The sequence below is a fragment of the Hippoglossus stenolepis genome, chromosome 22, assembly GCF_022539355.2.
Source record: "Hippoglossus stenolepis isolate QCI-W04-F060 chromosome 22, HSTE1.2, whole genome shotgun sequence".
Lineage (NCBI taxonomy): Eukaryota > Metazoa > Chordata > Actinopteri > Pleuronectiformes > Pleuronectidae > Hippoglossus > Hippoglossus stenolepis.
In genome coordinates, this window is record NC_061504.1 from 12,229,931 (window position 1) to 12,254,547 (window position 24,617).

At 41.0% G+C, this 24,617-nt stretch overlaps 1 protein-coding gene across 1 annotated transcript in view; it reads left to right on the forward strand.

Annotated features, from left to right (window-relative positions):
• col7a1l (collagen type VII alpha 1-like) overlaps positions 1 to 24,617 on the forward strand; it is a 49,251-nt gene that overhangs the window by 18,855 nt on the left and 5,779 nt on the right. Inside the window, exons 18-94 of the mRNA XM_035147765.2 lie at positions 57 to 203; positions 715 to 834; positions 1,393 to 1,539; positions 1,997 to 2,269; positions 2,393 to 2,532; positions 3,115 to 3,238; positions 3,844 to 3,987; positions 4,086 to 4,273; positions 4,710 to 4,790; positions 4,947 to 4,964; positions 5,063 to 5,089; positions 5,268 to 5,333; positions 5,655 to 5,735; positions 5,819 to 5,845; positions 6,097 to 6,141; positions 6,266 to 6,340; positions 6,418 to 6,513; positions 6,615 to 6,641; positions 6,787 to 6,840; positions 6,983 to 7,054; positions 7,148 to 7,207; positions 7,469 to 7,504; positions 7,598 to 7,642; positions 7,826 to 7,861; positions 8,006 to 8,050; positions 8,737 to 8,808; positions 8,895 to 8,927; positions 9,899 to 9,970; positions 10,084 to 10,143; positions 10,252 to 10,287; positions 10,588 to 10,668; positions 10,959 to 10,994; positions 11,161 to 11,205; positions 11,505 to 11,576; positions 11,757 to 11,792; positions 12,061 to 12,087; positions 12,297 to 12,335; positions 12,423 to 12,485; positions 12,745 to 12,783; positions 12,930 to 12,983; positions 13,087 to 13,119; positions 13,343 to 13,408; positions 13,546 to 13,590; positions 13,744 to 13,779; positions 13,863 to 13,889; positions 13,972 to 14,043; positions 14,273 to 14,335; positions 14,487 to 14,504; positions 14,600 to 14,635; positions 14,717 to 14,755; positions 14,838 to 14,873; positions 14,960 to 15,094; positions 15,266 to 15,364; positions 15,452 to 15,592; positions 15,683 to 15,790; positions 16,475 to 16,519; positions 16,775 to 16,846; positions 17,203 to 17,259; positions 17,544 to 17,612; positions 17,920 to 17,973; positions 18,068 to 18,118; positions 19,251 to 19,304; positions 19,397 to 19,450; positions 19,536 to 19,574; positions 19,662 to 20,252; positions 20,492 to 20,527; positions 21,210 to 21,236; positions 21,327 to 21,386; positions 21,713 to 21,838; positions 21,930 to 22,001; positions 22,193 to 22,228; positions 22,412 to 22,471; positions 22,742 to 22,786; positions 22,903 to 22,938; positions 23,980 to 24,015; positions 24,167 to 24,223; positions 24,511 to 24,582. Of these exons, the coding sequence (XP_035003656.1) occupies positions 57 to 203; positions 715 to 834; positions 1,393 to 1,539; positions 1,997 to 2,269; positions 2,393 to 2,532; positions 3,115 to 3,238; positions 3,844 to 3,987; positions 4,086 to 4,273; positions 4,710 to 4,790; positions 4,947 to 4,964; positions 5,063 to 5,089; positions 5,268 to 5,333; positions 5,655 to 5,735; positions 5,819 to 5,845; positions 6,097 to 6,141; positions 6,266 to 6,340; positions 6,418 to 6,513; positions 6,615 to 6,641; positions 6,787 to 6,840; positions 6,983 to 7,054; positions 7,148 to 7,207; positions 7,469 to 7,504; positions 7,598 to 7,642; positions 7,826 to 7,861; positions 8,006 to 8,050; positions 8,737 to 8,808; positions 8,895 to 8,927; positions 9,899 to 9,970; positions 10,084 to 10,143; positions 10,252 to 10,287; positions 10,588 to 10,668; positions 10,959 to 10,994; positions 11,161 to 11,205; positions 11,505 to 11,576; positions 11,757 to 11,792; positions 12,061 to 12,087; positions 12,297 to 12,335; positions 12,423 to 12,485; positions 12,745 to 12,783; positions 12,930 to 12,983; positions 13,087 to 13,119; positions 13,343 to 13,408; positions 13,546 to 13,590; positions 13,744 to 13,779; positions 13,863 to 13,889; positions 13,972 to 14,043; positions 14,273 to 14,335; positions 14,487 to 14,504; positions 14,600 to 14,635; positions 14,717 to 14,755; positions 14,838 to 14,873; positions 14,960 to 15,094; positions 15,266 to 15,364; positions 15,452 to 15,592; positions 15,683 to 15,790; positions 16,475 to 16,519; positions 16,775 to 16,846; positions 17,203 to 17,259; positions 17,544 to 17,612; positions 17,920 to 17,973; positions 18,068 to 18,118; positions 19,251 to 19,304; positions 19,397 to 19,450; positions 19,536 to 19,574; positions 19,662 to 20,252; positions 20,492 to 20,527; positions 21,210 to 21,236; positions 21,327 to 21,386; positions 21,713 to 21,838; positions 21,930 to 22,001; positions 22,193 to 22,228; positions 22,412 to 22,471; positions 22,742 to 22,786; positions 22,903 to 22,938; positions 23,980 to 24,015; positions 24,167 to 24,223; positions 24,511 to 24,582 (5,642 nt within the window). The remainder of the gene's footprint in view (positions 1 to 56; positions 204 to 714; positions 835 to 1,392; positions 1,540 to 1,996; positions 2,270 to 2,392; positions 2,533 to 3,114; positions 3,239 to 3,843; positions 3,988 to 4,085; positions 4,274 to 4,709; positions 4,791 to 4,946; positions 4,965 to 5,062; positions 5,090 to 5,267; positions 5,334 to 5,654; positions 5,736 to 5,818; positions 5,846 to 6,096; positions 6,142 to 6,265; positions 6,341 to 6,417; positions 6,514 to 6,614; positions 6,642 to 6,786; positions 6,841 to 6,982; positions 7,055 to 7,147; positions 7,208 to 7,468; positions 7,505 to 7,597; positions 7,643 to 7,825; positions 7,862 to 8,005; positions 8,051 to 8,736; positions 8,809 to 8,894; positions 8,928 to 9,898; positions 9,971 to 10,083; positions 10,144 to 10,251; positions 10,288 to 10,587; positions 10,669 to 10,958; positions 10,995 to 11,160; positions 11,206 to 11,504; positions 11,577 to 11,756; positions 11,793 to 12,060; positions 12,088 to 12,296; positions 12,336 to 12,422; positions 12,486 to 12,744; positions 12,784 to 12,929; positions 12,984 to 13,086; positions 13,120 to 13,342; positions 13,409 to 13,545; positions 13,591 to 13,743; positions 13,780 to 13,862; positions 13,890 to 13,971; positions 14,044 to 14,272; positions 14,336 to 14,486; positions 14,505 to 14,599; positions 14,636 to 14,716; positions 14,756 to 14,837; positions 14,874 to 14,959; positions 15,095 to 15,265; positions 15,365 to 15,451; positions 15,593 to 15,682; positions 15,791 to 16,474; positions 16,520 to 16,774; positions 16,847 to 17,202; positions 17,260 to 17,543; positions 17,613 to 17,919; positions 17,974 to 18,067; positions 18,119 to 19,250; positions 19,305 to 19,396; positions 19,451 to 19,535; positions 19,575 to 19,661; positions 20,253 to 20,491; positions 20,528 to 21,209; positions 21,237 to 21,326; positions 21,387 to 21,712; positions 21,839 to 21,929; positions 22,002 to 22,192; positions 22,229 to 22,411; positions 22,472 to 22,741; positions 22,787 to 22,902; positions 22,939 to 23,979; positions 24,016 to 24,166; positions 24,224 to 24,510; positions 24,583 to 24,617) is intronic.

Sequence of the window (24,617 nt, forward strand, 5' to 3'; positions counted from 1 at the left end):
ACTGTTATCAACACCCATTGTCTCTCTGTGCTGGATGATATTATTTCCTGCTCTAGGGGGCGTTGAGAAGTTCCACCTGGCATCTGCCGCCTCCACCAACTTCACCATCCGCAACCTGCGGGAGAGCGCGGCCTATAAGATCCAGGTGTCGTCCATGGTGGCCAACAGGGAGGGGAGCTCGGTTCTGGTCACTGCGAGGACCCGTGAGTTCTGCCTGCTCCAAATACTGAGGAGCAGTATGAGACGCGTTCTCGAGTTTTGAGGGAGATACAGCAGATATTCTGTTATATTACCGTTATATCACTGTTATACAAATTAGTCTTATAAATTGGTCTAAAATGTTCTTAATTGATAGATTAGTTCCTTCATGTTTGTCGAGAAGCTAATGATTGATACAGAGGTTATTAGGAGGAGTGGGTATCGATTCAGGACCCACTTTGAAAACAGTTTCCTTATGAGTAACATTATTAATTCAGCATCTCTTTTCTTTATTTGCGGTTGTAATAAAAAATATGTTTTCAGAATTGTATGCTGATATTCAGAGCTGACAAATTAGAAATGTTATCAAGGGAGAAAAATGTTAATGTTTAAGATTGGTCTATAAAGTAATAATTAACAATAGTGTTTTTAGGAAAGGTGTTAGTGAGTCAAATGTGGCCGTTCACTTGAGTTTTTTGTTTGATTATGAATGTGTTGTTTATGTGTGTGTTTCAGTGGATCTTCCCAAAGTGAATGGCTTCGCTGCTCTGAACACGACGGACCGCAGCACCGCTCTGAACTGGACTCGAGTCGCTGGCGTCTCAGGCTACCTTCTCTCCTGGAGGCACATCTCAGGTCAGCGTGAAAACCACAACAGAGTTTCACCCCTGTAATGAAACAATGAATTAACATTCATGCAAATTTCAGTCAAATGGTGTCACGCAAAAAAAATGTGATTCTCATATTGTGGGAGTGTTATTGCGTTGAGTATTGAGCCCTGTCATCAACACTATTTTGTTTATGGTGGCATCGATTTAAAACCAATATGAATTTGGATGAATCCCAGGCACAGTATGAGTTGACTGGTCCCTCAGGGTCTGAAGTGGAAGCAGCATGACACATGTTATTGGAATGTGTATTGAGTCTGAGCCTAATCACACTTGTGGGGAAAAGGGAGAGATGAAGAAAAACATGCAGAAAAACCAATATTCACGTCTTGTCGTGTATCCAGAGTTTTTACAGGCTCACATTTCCTGTGAAAAAATATAAAGAACGTCCTAATCCATTTCATTTCTTGATAAATGTCATTAGTCATATCATAATTCCTCCATTCCCATTGACCCATGGTTTAGCACTTTGATCTGAAAATGACCATCCAACACAGTTTTCTATATAATATTTGTGTCTTTCCAGTGTTGGAGACCAATTCAGAGACGCTGGGCCCTGGTTCCTCCTCCCTTAAGATCAACGACCTCCTCTACGGCCGAACATACATTTTCACCATCAGACCTCTGTACGGAGAAGTGGAGGGGCCTATCAGCACTGTGTATCAAAGGATATGTAAGACTGCACTTTTCTAATCCCTACAACATTCCTACTGATTCTACAGGATATGAATACTCCTAATATATTTGTGATATCCCTCGTACATCCTCATTTTGAACATGTTACAGTCTACACATTGGTTGGATTGTTTTCTGTGCTCTGTTCTGACTGCAGAGTAAATCCAGACGGAATCAGTCTTTGAAAATTAACCTTGGTGCAACCTGATTTTGTAAATGACCAGCTTCAAACTAAAGTTTTAAAGTCTTCAAACACAAATGTATCAATTAAAAACTTGTGAAACCCACTGAAGTGCAACAAGCTCCAAAGTTTTAAACCCACAATTCCCTGTGTAATTCAGAATGGATTTACTTGTTAGAGTTTTTTATTTTCTTGTGCTGTATAATTTGCTGCTGCAGCAATGACTCTTTCCCCTCCAGAGACCCTGAATAACTTTATTTCTTTTGCTTCTTAGTGGGACCGGAACCTCCAGGGGTGTCGGCCCAGTCAGTGGCCGCCACGGCAGCTCCACATCTCCCTCGCATCACGCCTGCCTCAAAGGCCGCCACCGGCAGTCAGAAGGCCGGCAGGACGACACGGCAACCCATCGCCGTGCCGCCCACTAAAAAAAAAATAACCACCACAAAGCCTCCAGCTCGGCCAAGAGTCATTGAGGCCAAAGAAGCAACAGTCCCCCTCGTTCGATTAACCACAGTCAGTACGGGGACAACAGCTCCACCACGACCAGGTATTTAAACATGTGACCTGAGGCCTGTGATCCCAGCAGTGGATATATTGTTTTATAATCAAGTACAATATATGTGAGATTAAGGTTTATACTTAAATCTTCCTGTGTTTTGTGTTTTGTCAGCATGCGGTAAGAGCAAAGCAGACATAATATTCCTAGTGGACGAGTCCTCCAGCATTGGTGCTAATAACTTCATCAAGATGAAGGACTTCATATTCCGTGTGACCACCTACTTCCCTGTGGTTGGTCCCGAGGGAACACAGGTCAGTCTCAGTGAAAACCTTTTTTATTTGTATTCTCTTTTTACTTTAGGGTTTATACTTTGCTATCTTTGGCCATGGTCTTTTTTTTAGAGTGTCAGGACAAATTACAAACGGGAGCAGATTACAGTGATTTTCACACGATAATAGACGCCTGCAAACTGCAGCAGTGAGTCGACCGTGCGGACCAGTTCCGTCAGCAGGAACACGACGTGCATTTCTCTCACCAAACGGGCATCGTCGCATTTAAAACTCCGGCGGAAAGGACAAACAAGGCACAATGCCACACGTCTTGTGATGAGGCTAATGTTAGGTTTCAGGTAATAGCTGGACCCCAAGAGCATGAACCAGGAGGCAGACACACGCAAAAATAGGAGTTTTAAAGTGTTTAATAGAGTAGTAAGTACAGGACTAGGAGGGTAACGGGATCCGAACAAAGAGGCTGATTGTAACGTGTTGGTTTCTGGTTAAGAAGTCTGATCTCATTGTGAAAGAACTGGGCAGAAGGTTGTAATCCAAGTCTCAAATAAACCCACATCTTATACTGTCCTATCTCTCACCTTTAACTCCTCTATTTCCTCGCAGATCGCTGTGGTTCATTACAGCGACGAGCCCCGAATCGAATTCGGTCTGAACGCCTTCAAAGATAGAAACTCTGTGCTCCGGGCGCTCAGGGAACTGCGTTACGGAGGAGGCAACACCAAGACAGGTGAGTGACGCTCACGCTCGCATGTGTGCACATCAGGGGGTAGACAGTTCACGTCACAGCCTCGACTGATTGTCTTACTGGTGGATCGAAATCATTATTTTTGACCTTAACTGTGGCTGCTGGCGTGGTTAGTTTCAGGCAAGATAATCAGGAGAAAATAACGTGTTAAAAACTGCTCCACTAAAAACACCATGTTACATATAATCGTCTCTTTTCGTAGAATGATCATAGAAATGTCTGAATAACATCAATGAACATGATAAAGAAATGATTTTTAATTTGGGAGCCCACAGTGTTCAAGACAATTGCTGTGAATGTGAATATAGTCTGCCAACATTCAGTATAACGAAATAAAACTTAATCAATCAAATGTTTTGTCCATAATTGATGTTTTTCCAAGTCTTGTTTTGTATGACAAATATTTCGAAACCCCAAATATGTTTAGTTAATAGATACAAAATAGAGAAAAAGCAGCAAAACTACATTTTCGAGAAACTGCACATATTTTTGAAAAATTTGAAACAAAAAATGTAATCCTCAATATAGTAGATAGACTAATTGATTAATCAAGTCATCATTTCAGCTCTTCCTTTGCTTGTCCCCAGGAAAAGGCATCAGCTACGTCCTGCAGGAGCTCTTCCAGGAGCCTCTGGGGATGAGGCCGGATGTGGCTCATGTTCTGGTCCTGATCACAGACGGCAGAGCCCAGGACGATGTGCTGCCTCCCTCCAGATTTGCCCGTGCTCTCGGTCAGTCGGCGTCATCGCCAAGCCTCTAACGTGTGTCTAGAGTGTAGAGGCTTGTCAATGTCCTCTCTGGATTGTCTTGAATCTGTCTCTCTCTGCAGGCGTCAGCGTCCTGGCGGTGGGAGTTTCCAACGCAGACATGGATGAGCTGAACAAAATCGCGGCTCCCACCAGCTACAAGAACATTTTCTTCTCGCCGACGTTTGACGACTTTCCTTCCATCGAGAGGGAATTTATCAAAACCATCTGCAGTGAGGAGCTCCTGTCCGAGTTCAAACTGCACGATGAGGTAACAAAGGAAACAAGGGAAAAGTGCTGTCTCATTATTTGAATCCTCAATAAGAAGACATTTCAAACAACACCTTGTACTTTTATGCAATTTAAAACAACAGTTTGTTTTAGGGGATTGAACATGACGTTGTACATGTTAATAAAATGCCGCTGCAGTCACAGATGTACAGCTGAGGTCGTCCACAGCCCCTCTGCAGATGTGTAGCCATGGATAGTCCCCATGTTATTACTTAAATGTAAAAAGCAATCAGTGTTTTAATTCCCACACAAAGACTCAGTGGGAGGAAACACTCGGCCAGTTTTGACGTCCGAGCGGCGCATGGTGTGACTGCAGCTGACATCGAGGCGGCTCCATTAAACACCGCTCTCTGCCACTATGGTCTTTAATGGCCGGTGCATAATTGAATCCCTTCCCCTTTGTTTTCCATCGTCAGTCTGCTCAGCTGGACACCCCGACTGAGGACCCAGAGGAAATGGTCAAACCTCAGGGTCCCTGCCTCTCCCAGTGTGTGAAGGTTGGTACTTAATGAATAAAATCCCAGACATATACATTCTTATTGCTTTTTGTTTGTTTCAAGCAGCACAAAGAGTCTTTAATTTATCTGCATCCTGGTTTAAACTTCATTGATAATTGGCCGTTAATCCTATCATTCATTTGGGTTTATTTCCAGGGCCAGAAAGGTGAAAAGGTGAGTTAATTTGAACATGTTAAAGATTATATAATATATTTATAAATTGATCTTAAAACAGAGATGGTAATTTTGTGTCACCTTGCTCCGTCTTTCAGGGGAACGGCTTTGGTCTCGGAGGTCTGGTAGGTTTTTAAAGTCTTTCTTTTCTGCATAATGACTATAATTAAGTCATAAAATAGTGTAATAATTTGCGAGAGGAACCTTTAGGCACTGTCCTCTCTCTGTCAGGCATCGTTAAATGAATCTGAATCACCTTATTATTGATTTAACTTTTAATAAGCAATGGTTTTCTATGTGTAGAAATTCAGGCAAAGCCCTGGACAGTACGATCCTTTCACTTCTTCCAAAGGAGAGACGGGAGAGAAGGTAAGAAAAAACACACACACACAAACACACACACACACACACACACACACACACACACACACACACACACACACACACACACACACACACACACACACACACAAAACATCCAAATCACTCCTCCAATACTCTAAATTGTAATCCTAGAATTTCTTCATTCATTCTCTAATTCATTGGTCAAGTATAATCCAATTACTATTATCAAATTATTACTGAGTCCAATCTAATAACCCTGCAGAGGTTGTGTGGGTCAGTGTGGCTTTACTGTTTATCTGTATTATTTAATTTTCCAGCTCTTAACATCATGTTTTGATTTGACAGGGACCAGGAGGAACAGATGGTGTTCCTGGGTTGCCTGGGCGACCAGGCAGAACTGGACCCCCAGGTTCTGCCGGCCAGCGGGTAACTGAATCCAAAAAGAAATAAACTTTATTTCACATGTATTCGATTCTGAGAATGACATTTGTTTTTGTTTTGTTTTTCAGGGCTCTCCTGGCGTCTCAGGTGACCTGGTGAGATGACGTTTGCTTTGGCTTACCTTGATATCGTATTTTAGAATGTACCTAAGTACCTTTTGTCGACCATCAAAATGGAAATGCTAAAGAAGATATATAAATTCACCTAAATTTAAGGAAAAGATCACCTTGAAAAGACGGCTGAAATATTAATGACGTCCCGATCGAACCTAATCCTGAATTATTCTCAGTGTCTTTTATTTGCATTTGTTTAATTTGATGACTTGTCCCATTTCTTTCCATGGCAGGGTCGTCCTGGACCGGCTGGTTTAAAGGGACAAAGAGGAGAGAGAGTAGGTCTAATAACTTAAGCAATTAATTTTCCTGTTAAAAGATTTCGTGTTGAGGGCCCAGTTGCAAAGAACAGATTGATTTCCCCTTCTGTGAGTAAAGACATTTCTTTATGGTTGGACACAGGGAGAGCCTGGATACGTTATAGCTGGCACAGATGCAAATTACGTCCCTGGACGAAAAGGGGAGCCGGGATCTTCGGTGAGTGTTCAACAATCTGGGAGATTTTCAAGTGTGTATCTTTGGACAGATTAAACATTATTCACTGCACGTTACAGGGACCCCAGGGGCCTCCTGGTGTATCAGGGGTCAATGGAGCCACAGGGCTGCACGGTCAGCCAGGACCTGCAGGGTCACCTGGAATCTCTGTCAAGGTGACTTTCACTCTTTTTATATTGTATTGTTTCATAATGCTTGTGTCTTTGCATGAGAATAACAGAACAATAATGTGTGTCATACTGTTTGTGTTGTTTAGGGAGATTCTGGAGAGCCAGGAGCTAAAGTACGTATGAAGGCATAAGCTGACTTTCACTTTATTTTAATAAATCCTTTCTTCTTGCAAATTGACCCATTTTCTTAAAAAATAAAGATGTTTAATTATATAATATTCACTGTTTCATTGAGAATGCTTTCATTATTTCTGAAAGGGTTTACGTGGGAAACCAGGCGGGACAGGAGACAAAGGAGATCCAGGACAAGATGTAAGTGCAGAGTTGATCAAATTGTCACTCGAGCCAAAGCACAAAGCATAACGATAAAAACAAAATAAAAGATTATTCGTTCATATCGCTCTTCTTCGTCTCCCTTGTACAAATCATGACTCACACGTGCACACGACTGTAGGGTGCTGCAGGTTTGCCTGGTCCCATCGGAATAGATGGGATTCCAGGATTACCAGGTCAGAAAGGAGTGAAGGTATCTTTTGCATTTGACCTTTTAGACTGAAAATACACACAGATCATGAAACTGACTGAATATCTGATCTAATACATGTATAATCTTTTGCAGGGTGACGAAGGAATTGGTATACAAGGTATCCAAGGTCCTCGTGGAGAGCAGGGAGAGAAGGTACAGCAGCTTAAATACAGAATAATAGAGTCATTATTATTTTATCTAGAGTCCAAAGCTTTAGACTGTGATGCCAACGGGAGTTAGTCCTTGAAAATGGCTGGTTTAAATTTTAAAGGGAGGCTAAGGTTGTTTGTACTTGTAGCTTCCCGACCTCTGAACTTCACCAGCACTAAAATCTTTGTAAAATAGAAAATAATTGTAATGTTTATGTCGAATTCCCATTTCTGTTTCACCATATGAACTTTTTTTGTTTTGCAGGGAAATATTGGCTTCACGGGAGCAGTCGGCCCAAAGGTACAAAAAATGAATTCCAACATAAAGTTCATGCTACGGATTATATCCAAATCTTTTAGCAGGATAGTAATGTTATGCAATTTGTCTTTTTAGGGCGACCTTGGAGAACACGGCATCCAGGGAATCATCGGACTTCGGGTGTGCACTTCACCATTATCTCCAGCTCAGTAGCTATAGCTCCGAGTTTCCGCATGCTACTCCCTGAAAAGCATATTAATTCATTCCTGCTTCGGCTAATGAGATGAAATCGCACCTATTTAACTGAGGGGTTAATATTGTGATGAAAGGATTAAGAGCCAGTGATTTATTTTGTGCCTGCAGGGAAAGAAGGGATTCAAAGGGGAGCAGGGAGACAAGGTGAGTTCATTCAACACATCCGCTCGTCCTCCAGACTGAGAACATTTGCGTCATTAATATTAATATGACGATAAGTGATAGATATTTAGATATAGATATTTGAATAACACACACACTCACACACATGTTTGATTTTCTTTTTAGGGAGATCAAGGAGTGATTGGACCAATCGGACGACAAGGACCAACAGTGAGATACAATAATTCCTACAAAAATGAAAAAAGATGTGTCTATATACAAACTATACCTGCACATTGGAATTCATCAGGAACTCCTATTAAACCAATATTTCTCCCACTAACTCACCTGAGCATATTAAAATCCATTTTCTCCTGTGATTGCTAAGAGCCTGACGCAGGTGCAGCATATTTATCCGGGACCAATCTCGATACACTATTTAATAACTGTTTCCTAACGTCTCCGAACAGACGGTTAGATTAATAAATGAACAAATGAGGAGGCCATTTTATTTGAGTTCTCCAGATTCGGTTCTATCAGAGATGGTTGTGATTATACGACCGTGAGCCAGAATTGTCAGACCTCAGTGGGCATGTCTTTTGCAAATGGGCCATTTTGTTCCGCTCCCCTGATTTTTAATTTCAGACAGAATGGTCCCTCGGAGGAGATTATCAAAAAAAAAATGCATCCCGTCTTTTGTTATACAGTTTTTATTATTTCAAAATAAAATTAAGTTCAGCTTTGAAGATAACAATACATTTTGTACTGGTGTATAGAAGACAGCTTGATGGAGTGATGGATGATGTTACAGGGTTATTTTAGAAGTAATTATAGCTCACAGGCCGTAAGAGGCCATAATAGATCATTACCATCATAGTGATATTTTACATTTACCTTGATTTATTTATATTTGCCAGGGATTCACTGGACCCATGGGGTTAAAAGGAGATGAGGGTCTCAGAGGAGCCCCAGGAGACCCTGCCAAGGGGGTAAGAAAAATATCTCTCCCATTTTAACTCTGTCAATAGGAGCATGTGACTCTGAATTAAGTCTTTTTTTCCCCCAATCACAACAGATACTTGGGCCGACTGGAAAAAAAGGTGCCAGGGTAAGTAACCCAAGGTAGTTTTATTTTCCAGCTTGTATTAATGTAGCTGTGGGAGTCTGCACCACATGTTGATATTCTCTGAAGATTTATTACATCCACAAAGATCAAACTCTCTTAAAGCTTGGTTTCAAATCTTAATTATGAGTCTCTAATGGATCATATATTTTGGAACAAAATGTCATCAGTCATTTGGACTTCAGCGCTCAGTCGAATCTGAGGAAACCACACTCTTATTAAGTTTGACAGTGGACTGACAACGTGGCAAACAGTCACACAACTGTCATCACATCACACTCTAATTGGTTCACAGTGATATGGGACTTTCAAACCTCCATATCCCTGTTTGCTTCAACCTTAATGCGTCAAAAACATCTTTCTGTATATCTATAGTGACACATGTTCCACTTGGCTATGGCTATTTTTTTTTAAATTTAATATCCAATTGAGGAGGATGCATCCATATGAGCCTGTGCTTCCATGAAGTATTTGTACGATTAAAACTTGTAAAAGTGCGCAGCAGTTTTCTGTTGCTGCTCGACTACAGATTGGAGGTTTTCCCAGAAAAGGTTTAATTGAACACAACCAGGCTGCTGTGTCATCTTGTTAAATTTTGTCCAAGTTGTTTGTCCTGTATTTATCTTCGCTGGGTCAAACGAAGTCGCTCAACCTGAGGGAAGTGATTCTCCTGATGTTTTATTCTCTGGCAACATTGTTAATTAATTGTTCGGGGTATTCTTGCTTATTCAGACTCAGTCCTCCGGGGTCTGCTTTTCAAACACAATTAAGATTTTCTCTCATTAGCTTTGTGGGAATGAGCGCTTCGTTGGATGCGACCTCTTTAATCCCAGTTCACAGGGCACCATTTAAAGTGAGGAGAGTTTTGTTTTGAAACCGTCGCGCTAATTTCGCCCGATGGCCAGAATCATTGATTGGTTTTCTCTGAGTGTGAGTGAATATGTTCTGTCTGTCAGGGAGACATCGGCCCGGTCGGCCCCACGGGCCCCCAGGGAGTCAAAGGCGAACAAGGAGGCAAAGGAGATAAGGTTAATAGTGACACTTGCATTTAGTCATTTCTCATTCACTGAAGCAAATAACCATCAAATATACAAGAAATGTAAAGATCCAGAATGGCTATGGTTTGTTTTGATGTGTATAGGGTAGTCCTGGTTTTGGGATTCCAGGACAGCAGGGACCAAAAGGAGAGAACGGCGAGAGAGTGAGTCACCTGCAAAGTCAAATCGCTCATTGAACACGTCTGTTGCTTTTATAATGAAGCAGTGAACAACCGTCTGTGACTGTTATATGTATGTTTTATCATTTATAGGGAAATGTTGGTTTGTCCGGAAAACCAGGACCAAAGGTAAATTATATCTGATTATTTTTTGCTCGTCAATTATCACCAAAACTTTATTTTAGTTTTTGACCTTTGCTGTTTTTGGTTCATCCTCACTGCTCTTACGGACCCGTTTCCCCAAAAGGTTGTTATTGGGTTAAATTTTCACCCAGGGGTTGGTGGAGACCAAATCAGAGCAAATGCTGACAGAACAGAAAGCTTCAATTACATAGACGATGTATTGGTGTATTGTTATCATTAAAAATGATAAAACTTAGACGCTGTCTTTTACTGAGTTTGTTAAAGTTACACCAATTGTTTGTACAGGGATTCGACGGCTTTAAAGGTGACAAAGGGAATATTGGGTTCCCTGGCAATCCTGGAGAACCAGGATTAAGAGGTAAAGATGTAAGTAACTCCTGAGTGGTTGCTACAGTAACTATAGACATTTCCTGTATGACACAGCATAATTCAGATTTTCTCATAAGGGTTTGTTTGAAACCGACAACATGAGAGGAAAGGCCAACGTATGAATTACAACATGACGACCAAGTTATACCATTTACCTTTCATTAGAGTTTCTGTGAATATTAACATCAGTGTTTCAGATATGTACTGTATATGTTTCCATAGATAAATATACATAATGACTGTTGATGATATGCATTGATGACTATTACTGTTGGCTTTGTCTTTAGGCTGAACCCGGAACCAAAGGAGACCAAGGAATTAAGGCACAGTCAATATATTACCTCAATGCTTTTGTTTTATTTATCAGTCAGTGAACTTTTTAACATGTTGCTTGTGGGTTAGGCAGAGTAAACAATGATGTGTAATTATTACAGTCATGTCCATTTTTAAGTTCTACTTTAAATGATTCATTCATTTTGTCCTTCACAGGGTGAACTAGGTCCATCCGGACAGCCTGGTGACAGAGGAATCAGGGTATATCTGAAGTGTTTTTTTTTAGGATTTCAATGCAGTAATAAAAAAACTTATTTACCACTTATAGTCACCTTCCATTTGATGGCAAATATATAAGCCTGATCAAGGTATTTTAGAAAATACCCTGAAAACTTTCAATTATATTTAATTTAATGATTAAAACTATATTTAGAAACAAAATGGAAAGACTGTCCGGACAATCATGTCGCAGTTACACACACATTTGCTCACTGCAGCTTTTAACTCTGTATCCTCTGTTAAACACTAATGCAAAGATTTGTCCTCTTGTGGTTGATCAGGGTCCACTGGGGTTACCAGGACGACCAGGGGACCCAGGAGATAAAGGAGATAGTGGGAAACATGGGCTGCCAGTAAGTTCATTGAATTTGCTCATTAGAATAATCCTACACCCTGAAATAGATTTGAATGATATGTTGAATTTCCTTCTCTGTCTAGAAAAACCTCAGTGCTGCATATTTGTAAAATGAATCTCCTATAAACGTGATAATTTAAAGATAATCACTGATTGTTTTACCTTTATTTCTCTGAAGGGCACAGATGGAAAGAGAGGCGACAGAGGCGAGCAAGTATGTTTGTATTCACCGTCTCTCACGTTGATGAGCATGTTTATTGTTTGTAATGGTTGAGCGCCTTCTGATCATTCTTCTATGTCACACACCGTGTCACAGCGTCACAACCTGTTATCCTCCTGTGACTTCAACACCCCATGTGTCATCCCCTCAGTGCCCGCGCTCATTTTCTTTTGTGTTGTAAATGTGCATTGTGTTCAGTAGTGTGACGTTTTTATGTTTTTTTAAATTTTTTCTATGCTCTTCTTTCTTTGGCGTCTCAAAGGGGAAACCTGGACCTCCGGGAGCACAAGTAAACAAATCTTTATTATCCTTTCTGACAGCTCCTCACCAGTTCAGCCATGTTTGAAAGAGGCACTGGTTGTAACAAAGCTCACAAAGAAAAGAAAAACACAGCACTCCCATGAGACATTAGATAATTAGTGTCTGTTCTCAATCAGATTAATTTGTCTATCAATTAGCAAGTTGAGTTTTCTTTTTTTTTGCATTTCACCCCCGCAGCTTGTCGCAGACAACAATATATTGACAAGAGTGATTAAGGTGTGTTGACAATTAACAGGTAATGTGCTTCATTTGATTCAAATTCTTTAAAGGATAATTAAAAACTCTTCTCCTCTCCTCCTGCAGGGTGAACCAGGAGAGCCGGGTCGCTCTGGCCTGAGAGGAGAAGCAGGTCTTCCTGGATCACAAGTGAGTTCAGAAGCACACTAACCAAGACTACCATCAATAATAGTGTAATCCTACTCTGCTTCAGAGTAATACAACTATTGATTGACTATAAGTTAATAGTTGAAGTACTTTTTAAGTAAAATATTGAACTATTGGTCAGATGAAATAGGTAAATTCACAGACTAAACAATTAAACGTATAAAGAAGATCATCATTCTCATGTATAGATCTCTTGAATTTTGAATCATCCCACTATCACCATATCTGTCTTTCTCCACAGGGTCCAGAAGGCAAACCAGGAGTACCAGGGTCATCTCTGGTACGTGCATCTTCTATAATGTAGGGTTGTTATTGTTCTTTTTGTATCAGTGCGGCTTACAATTGTTAAACATTTATATTTTACTTGTGAATTCCATTTATTCATTTGTAAATTCAACGTTTTGTTGAAACTGTTGTTCTTTGCAGGGTGGCTCTGGTAGAAATGGACTTGATGGTTTACCAGGGAAACCAGGAGCGAAGGTTATAACAAACTATTTACGTGCCACATTGAAACCAGCCCGTGTGAATGACTCTGTGTTTGAATATAAGATCTTATTCACGAGCCTTTTCATTATAACTGCAGGGGGACCAGGGACTGAAGGGCGAGCTGAGTCCGGTGAGAGAGCCAGTGTTTCTTTTATATTCAATTATACTGCTTGTGCTTAGTTAACAACTCATACAGGGAATCTGTTTAAAATGTGACAATTCTCCTTGAATGATAAAAGTATTATCATGATGTTGTATATTGTCAGTTTAGGTTGTTTTTTTTAGTTTGCACTTGAAACTGTTTATTACAGTGAAGAGTTTACAGATGTGTTTGTGTGTGTGTGTCCAAGCAGAAAGGAGAAAAAGGAGACCAGGGCCGAATTGGGATCGCAGGAATGCCTGGTTTACCTGGAACTCCAGTGAGTATTGAGACTCATCCTTTTCGAACATTCAAGCCAACATAACCATTGTTGTTTTCGTGCTTGATGAGCATGAGCCATTCATTTCCCAACTTGAATCTGAAAAATACGATTGTTTTACCTCCTCTGCTCCACAGGGGAGATCTGGCATTGATGGGAAGAGAGGCCTGCCAGGAAACAATGTGAGCAACATGATTTTCGTCTGACACTTTTAGCTGTTTAGCTGTGTGTTACCAGCTGGATTACTGTTAATGTGCTTAATGTGCACATTAATTAACAGTTCAGCTATTTTTAGGGCGAGTGTTTAAAATTGAACATCTATTTTCTTTTCACAGGGAGAACGAGGAAGTAAAGGAGATGACGGCAAAACGGTCCTTAGAATCAAAACATGTATTTTAAAAACATTCATTCAAATATTTTCGAACGCACACGTTAACTTTGCTCTCCATTCCAGGGCGATAAGGGAGACACGGGTGCAAATGTAAGTGGTTTTCGGATTTTGATTAAAAAAAACTCTTTGAGAAATTGAGGTTGCACCTTTGAGTGGTTTTCTTCTTTCACAGGGTAAAGACGGCAGCAGGGGGGAGCCAGGACCTCCAGGTTTGCCTGGTAGACAGGTGATTGTCACCCCAGAGGTAAAAAATAACCACCAGCGTTTCCTTTTTTATTTAATCAACTGGGAAGCAGGTTTCTATTTTCTCTGTCGTAAGAGTAACAGAATATTAAGCAATGCCGGAGGGTAATTATTACCGTTGGTCATTTATTTTTCGTTCTTTCTTACAAATCCAGAAAACCATTAAAAACAAGTCCACCTTGAGCCGAGAGTTTAACTTAACTGATCTTTTTACATGGATCCATTCACAGGGCGCCACCAACGAGGAAGTCCGCCAAGCCTTTCCGATCCCAATGGGTCCTCCAGGAGCTACGGTGCGTGTATTACACCCAACATGTTACATTCTACACATCTGGAACTCGCCTCATTTCACCTGTTGCTTTGCGTTATTCATATTTCCCATCATTCAGTGATGAGCTTGATATCACGTTCCAATTTCTGACTCTTGTTCTTCTGTATGTTTAGGGTTCACCAGGAACAAAGGTAAGGTGGTAATGGGTTTTCATAGTAAAACAAAGTAAAATAACTTCTTATCATTATTACTTTTCTACCTCATTTGTCTTTTTTTTTTTTTGCAGGGTGATCAGGGAGGACAAGGCCTGAACGGAGAGAAGGTAGAGCTGCTCCGTGAAACCCTTTAAAAACACGTATATTGACATGTAAATGACGTTAGTTTGCTTTCATTTTTTTCAAAGGGTGATGCCGGAGCTCCTGCAAAATCAATTGAGATGAAGGTGAATACAGGTTTTACTGATTCATCTCCTAGGATACGTGTTCCCTCATTTTGCATTATTGAGTCTTTGCCTTCTTCTGCAGGACATTGAAATCATGTTTGAAGCCTACGGCATACGGGTGAGTTCTGAGCGCGACACCGGACACACTTTGAGGTTGACAGAGTTTCTCCCTTCTGAATGAAAACTTTTTTTTTCTTTTCCCAGCTGCCTTTGCTGAAGGCTTTGATTGACCGGCTGCTGCAGGAAGGAATAGAGGAGCTGCTTCATGTGCTCGGCACCGTCAAGAGCACAAAGGAAAAAACAGACACTCACACGTCCAACGTCATCACTGAGTTCAGCGTACGTAAGAAAAAAGTGCACGTGTGAGAGTTCGTTGATATCGAGAGGAAAGTCCATGGCCTGTCGCAGCTTTAGCTTTTTTATGTGCTTTTGAAAGATGCATTTTAACTCAGAGTAAACAAGAAGAAATGAACTCTTGAGATTTAAAAAGTGCTTCTGTCGCCTCAACAGAGTCCAGTGAAATTTGACCTCACCAGCCAGACGAGGTCGGACTTGGACGTCACTGAAGTCCCAGATTTGGACGGAGGGATTCCAGATTCAACGTCAGTCGTGAGTAACCACATCACACACTGGTTTCCTCCCACTGCTCATTGTGTATCGACACTGTTACTGATCCTCTGAACTCTGAACTTAAAGCAGGAGCTCGACAGGATTCAGACCAAGTTGAACGGATCCAGATGGACCAAGACGGTTGATGGAAACACTAACAAAGTGTCCTCACTAAAAATCAATCGAACTGAAGTAAATTCTACTTATAATTATACTACGGCTCAGGAGGTAAGGATCCATTATCTTTTCTAATAAAGAATTAAAAAAAAACATCTTTAAACATGGTTTCAAATAACTTTATTAATCTGTGGATGTCAGACGGTTTCAGGATTACCCGAAACTGTGGTGGAGACAGTTGTCCTCACTCAGGACGACTCCCTGAAGAAGAGTTCAGGACAGAAGAAGAAGAACAGGGAACGTGGGAAGGTAAAAGTTGTAATGTTCGTTTTGTCATTAACTTGGTTTCCCCCTCACCAGTCAAAACGAGCATGAGACATCTTAGATACAACATAGAGCATAAAACACTCATTTTAACAAGTGTAATTATGTTTCTTGATGTGTTTAATAACTTACATGTATATTATTACAGGACCACGCCAGTATTTCATGTTTGAGCTCAATCTAACTCCCTTCCAAGCTTGACATCATTAAGAGACAACTCCCTCTGTCCTCTGTATTATCCCCTTTAAAAAGTCCCTAACCTCAGTTTTATGTCTAATGTTGTTTTTTATATATAAAGCCAATTTCATAAAACACCAAAAACTGATAAATACAACTATGAGCTGCTTGTATCACAGCCTAGACGAGGACATTTTATGAAATCTGCCAAAATGGTCAAAATAATATAAAGTTGAAATAAATGGGCTTAAAAATGAGAAACTGCCGGTGTGGTCCTATAAATACATATATACCTTTTATTTTTTTAACTTGAACATAACTTTTAAACGTCTTTATTTAAAGGTTTAATTTTTGACATTTATTAACTTCCCTTCTCATTGAAATATCTTCTTAAACTTACAGTATCAACTCCTATTGATCATCAACAACCTCTGACGCATGGGAGATCTTTGTGTTTTACTTTCTCTCTCTGACTGTGAACTTCTTAACCAGGGCAAAGGAAATAAAGGACGACATAAGAGGCAGAGACACCGCCTGGTAAATGTCCTTGAAGGGGTCACACTAACCCCGGAAGACTTCACTTTCACTTTAAAAAATAATTATAACAAATTAACATTTTTAATATATGACAAGTGGAATTAACCAGATATACATGAAAGCATGCATTTGTCTTATTCTCTTAATAATGAAAGTTCTGAATGAATTTGCTTGTCTTCCATTTACACAAAATAATAAATGACGATCTGCAACAGTATCGTCGTGTAATTGTTGTTGTTTCTGTTTTGTCCGAAGACAAGTGGAGAGCAAGTTGAAGAAGAAGACGAGGAGTTTTATAACGCTGAAGAATACGATGATGAATATGAGGTAGGCAGCTGTTGTGGTAAATGACTAATTCCCGCACTGTGGGAAACTTCCATTTAAGAGAAGTGCGATGACACGGGCTTGTTACAGATTGGGAGCGTTGTGGGTGCCTTCCTGTTCACAGCCCTGTCAAACTCATAATCACCTTTCTTTTTTGCTTGATAGCAACAGCATCTCAGGGGACTGAAACATATCCCTGCCCACATAAAAACACAGGAGAGAGTTGATTAATAACACACCCACGACCTGAATTAATCATTGGGAGTGAATTAGTTTGCCTCAAGAGTTCACTCACGCCATCCGCGGAGCTGTGAGCGTTTCAAAGTTGTAATGAAATTACTTTTTCTTTTTTGAAACAGGAAGAACTTTCCCCACACAACTCTTCTACTCTACAGGAGAGCCGAGACAACAGAGAGGTACGATTGCCTGTAACATCTGTTTCAGCCGGACTGGGTCTAAATCTTCTGATTCATTTTTAATTTAAACACACACACACACGCTCCATGTTTTTTATCGTATGCAGCTTGAAGTACAAACATATAAATACCACCAAGAAGGTGATGAAGAGGAGAGGATCATTCAATCTGTAGTTCAGACAATAAAACAGTATCATTCACTTTTGCAAGACTGTCTCGGCTACAGACTGATTTTAATGTTCCTGACGAAAACTAAACATATTTTACTGTTTTCATTTGTGCAGTTAGAAACATGGACACACACCTCCAGTCGTCCTCTGACGCCCTCCGCAGACACACAGACAGATGAGCAGGTGAGAGTACACCATGCTGTACATGCTAGAATCTGAAATCTGAAAGAAAACAAACCCAGATATTTGCTCTGTAAGCGGTTACTTGATAACAAGCACATGTAGAAACATCACCAAGACACAATAAAACTGGTGAGAATTGTCAACATACAGTCAGACAAAGGGAAAGAATGGGAATGGACTGAGATGGGTGGAAAGGAAAAGAAAGGAGAGGATAGGGATGCAAAAGAAAGGAGAGCTGTAACTGGATAGGTTTAATTCAGATCTACACATTTTTAAACCTCCACTTTTGATTTTATTTCTCCTTTAGGCCGCCTCGACAACCACAGACCCCCCGCCTCAACCCCTGGAGGATGTGGAGGAGGTACTGCATCCTTCCTCGCCTCATTGGTGCTTATTGGAAATTTAGATTTGTAATGTACTCAATATTCTTATCTGCTCTTTATTTCCATGACCAGGATGAGGCGTCTCTGCCTTCACCTCCCGTCACGACAGAAGAACCAGACAAGGTAAGAGTTCTGATTTCACTTTGCACGGGCTTGAATCTTGCATGCGTGGGAATGCAATGCTCTTTTCATTTACACTTAATTAAAGAGGCCTGGATGGTGATGAACAAGTAGCTTGGATAATGTGAAGGGCGGGCTTCATTCCCTCTCTGCCACAATAAAGAAAATCCCATAAATAAACAAAGGGGGCTTAAATGAAATAGAAAAAAAGCACTTGGCATCATATTTCAGGATCTCGTCTTCTTTTCTGAAAATTTCACCAGTGCAAAAATGGTGCACGTGTTTGTATAAGGCTAATGGACACAAACCAACACAGTTTTTAATCACTTTTCTTTTTTGTATATAATATATATACATCTGAAGCATGAGAAAGAGCATTTTTTGAGCAGCATGCTTTGAAAACTAGATTATGAGTGAATTACTGACAAAAAGTTAAACACTACTTTTCTCTCTCATTTTGTTTTTAAACAGGACTATACACTGACTATAGAGAGTTAATCATTCATAAGCGATCACACACTACATGGAGGGTGTGAATAAAAGTGAACTGTGTTGCTGGCGGGGAGCTCCTGAACCTGACCCGAGGTTTTCACTCAGCGACGACGTCACTCGCCCCCCCAAAAAAGCCACGGCCAATAACCAAACTCATTTCTATGTATCCGAAGCCTTTTTCTAGAGGAGCTCCAGAAAACCAGGCACCACCGTAAACATCTGGAAACTGTGTTGAGACTGTTGTTATTCTCCAACTTGTTCAGGGTGAACACCAGTGTAGCCTTGACTTCACAGCTCCTTATTTATTGAGACAAACATTTCTCTGTAACAAAACACGGCTGAAACTTTATTTATTGAAATATGGAAAAAAATGCTTGATTTTTTATTTCCCAAAATACTCAGCATATTATAACGGAACTATATTTCATAGCCAGAACAAACACTATTTTCACTGGTGAAATCTTTCTCTGTAATATATACATGTATCCTCCAGTAAAAACATGTTAAACAAACTGTCGAAGCAAGTCTGTGTTTTTCTTTCTTATCGTTTTTTTTTTCCCCGTCACACACATCAAACTACACGAATCATCACAACTGTTGCACTAAACATGTTCTCGTGAACGTTTTTGGGGGAACTCGACAGGTGCCTCAATCTCAACTGAGGGTGAGAAGAGGCGCCCCCTGGCCTGATTCCTCTGTAAGTACCTGCTTTGTTTGTGTGTGTGTGTGCATAAAACAGACTAATAGTGATTAAAAAAAACAGCAGGAGTAATAGTTTTTATATTTCAGGTGTTCATGCCAGGCGCCCCTGGTGGAAGGAATCGGTTCAAGGAGGAACAAAAAGTAAAGATGTTCCCACTTTAAAAAAAATCAAACATGTGGATCAAATTGCACCAATTTCATGGTCGCTTTTTCGTTTGAATTTCAGCATCTGTCCTCTGGAGCTGCAGGTTTCCGCGGCTTCAATGTAGGTCTGCACTTTAATCAACAACGCAGATAAAGATCATGAGTGTTAATCCAAATTAAGATGGTGCCACTTTTTTTTATTCCTCAGAGGAAGCAGGAGAACCCTGATCTTCACAAAGACACCAGGAGGGAGAGGCAGGAGAGAAGAGAGAGTGAGATTCATGCAGATATGCAAGGTGGAGGAGGTAAAGACACTAAAGATGAAGATGGGGAAGAGTGGAAGCTGGAAAAAGAGGAAGAAGTGGAGCCGGATGGATTTACAGAAACTGTCCCTGATCCAGTTTACGAGGAGGAGGAGAGGAGCGGAGACTACGACTGGGATCCTGAGGAGGATGTGGACCGGGAGAGGGAAAGAGAGGAGGAGCGGTTGGAGATGGAGAGAGAGCGAGAGGAGCTGGAGAAGGAGAGGGAGGCCGAGCTGGAGAAAATGGACCGAGAGAGGGAGGCTAAGATGGAGCGGGAGAAAGAGAAAGTGGAGAGGGAGAAGATGCTGGAGAGACAGAGGGAGGCTGAGAGGAAGAGGGAGGGGAGAGAGAGAGAGGAGGGGGAGAGAGACCTGGACAGGGAGAGGGAGGAGTGGGAGAGGAGGAGGCAGGAGATGGAGAGGGGGAGAGCAGGAGGCTATGATGAGGAGACTGGACAGCCTTACCCGTACCCTCCAGAGTATTTCTACCTGAAGGTGAGGACACAAAGGACAACTCATGATTCTAACATTCAATGAAAATAAATCAACATTTGATCAGGTCAAAGTAAAATAAATGTCCACTTTAATTATGTAAAGACATATTTAAGATTGAACTAAAGACCCAGATATTTCCTCAGGCTTTTAACTATCTAACTGTTTTTATTTACTTATAAATAAAGCCTTTTATTTCTATTTTTGTGAATTCATTTTAATTAAATTTGACTCTTGTGTAGGGACAACCAGGGGAGAATGGAAAACCAGGACAAAAGGTGACTGAACACAAAATAAAACTCACCATCAGAAAAGGCTGTGAAGTCGAATGCTCCACGTTTCTGTTCCCATGAATCTGAATATTACACCATGATGAGCGTAGCAGTCAGTAGCTTTAAGGTTTAAGGTTAAAGGTCAAGGTCGCTCTTATCTTTTGATCATGTCTACATGGCAAGAAGAGGTGAGTGAACATGTTTATCGTTTTATAATTTCCTGTGAAACGGATCCTTCCGCTGCGAGGGTTCACTGACGTGATCCCACTGAGTGGAAATCATTATCATCATCCCAACATAGCAGGACTGACAGTCGCCGAGCGAAATGTGCCTTCGCTTCATAAGAATATCTCCCCCCGCCCCCCCACTACCCACGTTGCATCAGTAAATGACATCAGAGCTCGGGGGGGGGGCGTCCTCTGTCGTCTTCAACTGTCAGTGAAGCCAGAGGAGTCCAAAGCTTTTGATGTCCCCGCTGCTCTATTTTCTGTTTGACTGCCAGACAGTAGATTAAAGCAGACATGAATAATTCCCCTTGTTAAACATGCTGACACGTCTGCTTATTCCTATTTACTTTTTTTTTCTTTATTTCAAACTCTTCTGTCTATTTGTTTTGGCACACAAAAAGAAAAAAGATGTGTTGAGGTGAATTCCAACTTTCTGACGCATTTCTGTTCTCACTTTTCAGGGAGAAATTGGTGAATTGGGACAAAAGGTGAGAGTCGACTCACGACGAAGCTGCGTGTTTGTGGGCTGATGTTTTCTCGTGTGGGGGAGTGACGGCTGTTTGTTCTTGTTTGTTCAGGGAGAACCAGGTATCGGCCACAGAGGACCTGAGGGCCAGGCTGGTCCTCCGGGACAGAAGGTGACATGTCCGTCCTTCCTAGTTTCAAAACATTCAAACAAAATACAAGCAGCAATTTACATATGTGACGTCTGCATTGAATCAATTAACTTCAGTCTCTTCCGTCGCATTCAGTGTGATTCATAGACGTTTCCCCCCTGCGGTTTTTAATTTAGTGAACTTAATTGCCTCGCTCTTTGAAAGTTTTGTTCGAGCTTTTGCTAAGATAAAGGGAAACAGACCAAGCAATTATTCAAGAGTAATAGAAGAGCTGCACAAAACAAGTGACCTTTAACTGAGTGTTTGTCTTCTCTTTCTTTCTCTCAATTTTTCTGTTCTACCTTCAGGGGGAACCAGGTGAGACTGGGCCTCCGGGCGCTCAGGGCATCCAGGGTATCCTTGGTAACGCAGGCATCCAGGGCTCCCCGGGCCATAGGGGTCCCCCAGGGGACGCAGGGGAGCCGGGCAGAGATGTGCGTCATCATGTATAATTATTTTGGAACGAGAGAACGTTGTGTCACTGGGTGTAAAAGAGGAGTAAGACATTTTTTTGTGTTGATGCAGGGCGATCGAGGTAAAAGGGGGAAGAACGGATCCCCTGGAGCTCCTGGACTTCGAGGACCACCTGGATCTCATGTAAGAAAAACACAAACGCTCTTTGCACCCGCTGCGTCGGATTTTACTAAAAAGAACAAATAGTACCAGACGTGTACTTTTCCTTTTGTAATATGTTGGAATTGATTTCAAGTTTGGTTATTTTTCATATCTGAATACCGGCTGGAAATTGTTCTTAATGATATTTTTTTCTACCACTTTCTCTCATGAAGGGTCCGCTTGGTTTATCTGGAGGAAAAGGAGAAAAGGTACAATTACTGCATGTGTGATAATTGAGTGGCATCTTCTTTTATTGTGTTTGATCCAATAATTCTATATACGAATTTAGTTTTATGTTTGTAGCAGTGACAGTGTTCTACTTTCATTTAATCTGTTCTAAGAGAAAGATATTTATCGTGACTTTATGTATTCTTGATTGTGTCTCTCATCAGGGGGACAGTAGTCCAGGAGAACCGGGTGCCAGGGGTGTGACCGGTGTCCCAGGCAGAAGGGTGAGCTAAGTGTCAGATAACTTAAATTTAAATTAAGCAAGGACTCATTCATTTCAGATTGAGCAGAAACAGTTAGTGTTACAGTTCTGGATCATGAAATATCCACTGGGGCAGTTGCATAAAATGTTTTACATATTAAAACGTTGAGGTATATCATTGATTACGTCATATTTTTGTCCCCAGGTTAACACAATAAAGGCAAACACATTCACTACAATCAGTGATGTTGGCGGACTGTGTAAAGACGTAAATGTATTTCTTTTCCTTCAGGGTGAAATGGGTCCTCTGGGTGTTAAAGGATCTCCGGGACATATGGTAAACAACTAACAGGTCAAACCCATAGAAATGAGTGTAAAATTATATTTAAGATCATTCACTTGTGCACAACATCAAAAAACAATAATCATTTCTTTTACGTTTTCTCCAACAAGGGTTCGAAAGGATTTCGAGGCAGCAAAGGAGAAAGGGTGAAGTTATATTGAACATTTAAAAACTGACATAATGTGTGAAATACCGACAACATAGGTATTTTTTTGTGAATGTCCGGTTTCGCCAATATTTGAGAATTCAGTCGCTAAAGATTTCAGTGAATACGACTTAGTTAGTTATTAAGATTACTTGAATTTGACGTCCAGAGGAATGTTGGACCTACAGTTCTTGCTACAATCCACCTTTTCAGACCTCATGGCAAATGTCTGATAAACTGAGATGCAGGAGCCTCTTTAGGAATTGGTACCAATCCCCGTCGTGACAATTTTATTCAAGGACATGTTGCTTCTAATCAGCAGAAGTGTTTCTTTACATGATATTTAGCCTTTAAACAAAGGAACCTAACATATTACAACCAGCAGGCAGTGCAGGAAGGACTCATCCCTACTTTGAACCTGTCTGACCCCTTTCATCACCAAGTACGTTCAACCTAGATACTGAGTGTTCTTCTCCGATTATTGTAAAAACCACAGCGCACAAAGTAGCATGAAAGTGCTGCTATTTCCGAGACGCTGGAACATCCTGGCTTTATCTGCCTGCGTGTCCACAATCTTAAGTACAAATCACTCCCTATTACTGTTGTTTGCGTCAACAGCGCGTCCTGAGGTTGTAGAGGAGAGGCCAACTGTCTAGGTGCTCTCGCAGACGCCTTTCACTTCCGAGATAGCAGTTTCTCATTCATTTTTAAGTGCCGACAGGTCCGGGGCCGTGTCGATAGCAGCGATGTCAGTTGTCAGTCAGTCCGGCTTCATGTGCGTTTGTTTCCCTCTCGACTCAAGTGTCACGACTGAGATTTATTTATCACGCTCCTTCCTGTCGAATCAACCTTTCATTACATTTTATCAACGCCGGATCTATTCACCTAGGTTATATTGTAATTGAAAGGATGTAATAAAGTGCCTCGAGGGGGGAAAACAATTTTCCTCGCGCATCGACATGGCAACACGAGATATGACGTAATCTGTGTTGAAATAATCATGAGCGGAAAGTCTTTTTTTAAGATTCCTGTTTCTTTTCAGGGAGATGGTGGGCTACCGGGAATCAGAGGAGAGAGGGTATGACGATTTTCATGTTGCTCCGTAGTTTTAGGGTCTTTGCAACTCTACAAGTTCGAATTTCCATGTGAATTCGCATGAATTACTTTATTATTTGTTGCAGTTTACATTTGTTTGCACCAGGAAGTCACTCTTGATTTCCGTCCTACAGGGCAGTGTGCTTCAAATCCAAGGACCTCGAGGATTTAAGGGAGTCAAAGGATATCCGGTGAGATGACGAGAAGTTGCACTATACTTTTATATTTAAATACAGGGGGGAAAAAAGCCAAAACAATCAAATGCTATAGGTTAAAAACTTTATTCGGAATGAGTAATAAATGCTTAAATAAATATTATAACTCATAATATGAGCACATACCTCTGACAAGGCCCCAACCGTCCCCTTAAATACAATGAAATTGCACCAAAATACACACAAACTGCAAAGTAACAACCTAAAAACACCATAAACACCTAAAAAGACGGATGAAGAGCTGAGTAGCTGTTTTGTTTCAGGGTGAGCGAGGTCCACCGGGTTTCGACGGCGACAAAGGAGAAAAGGGCGAGGACGGACCTCCTGGATTCAAGGTAATAAAACCTGAAGAAGATGAATCCTCCTGACG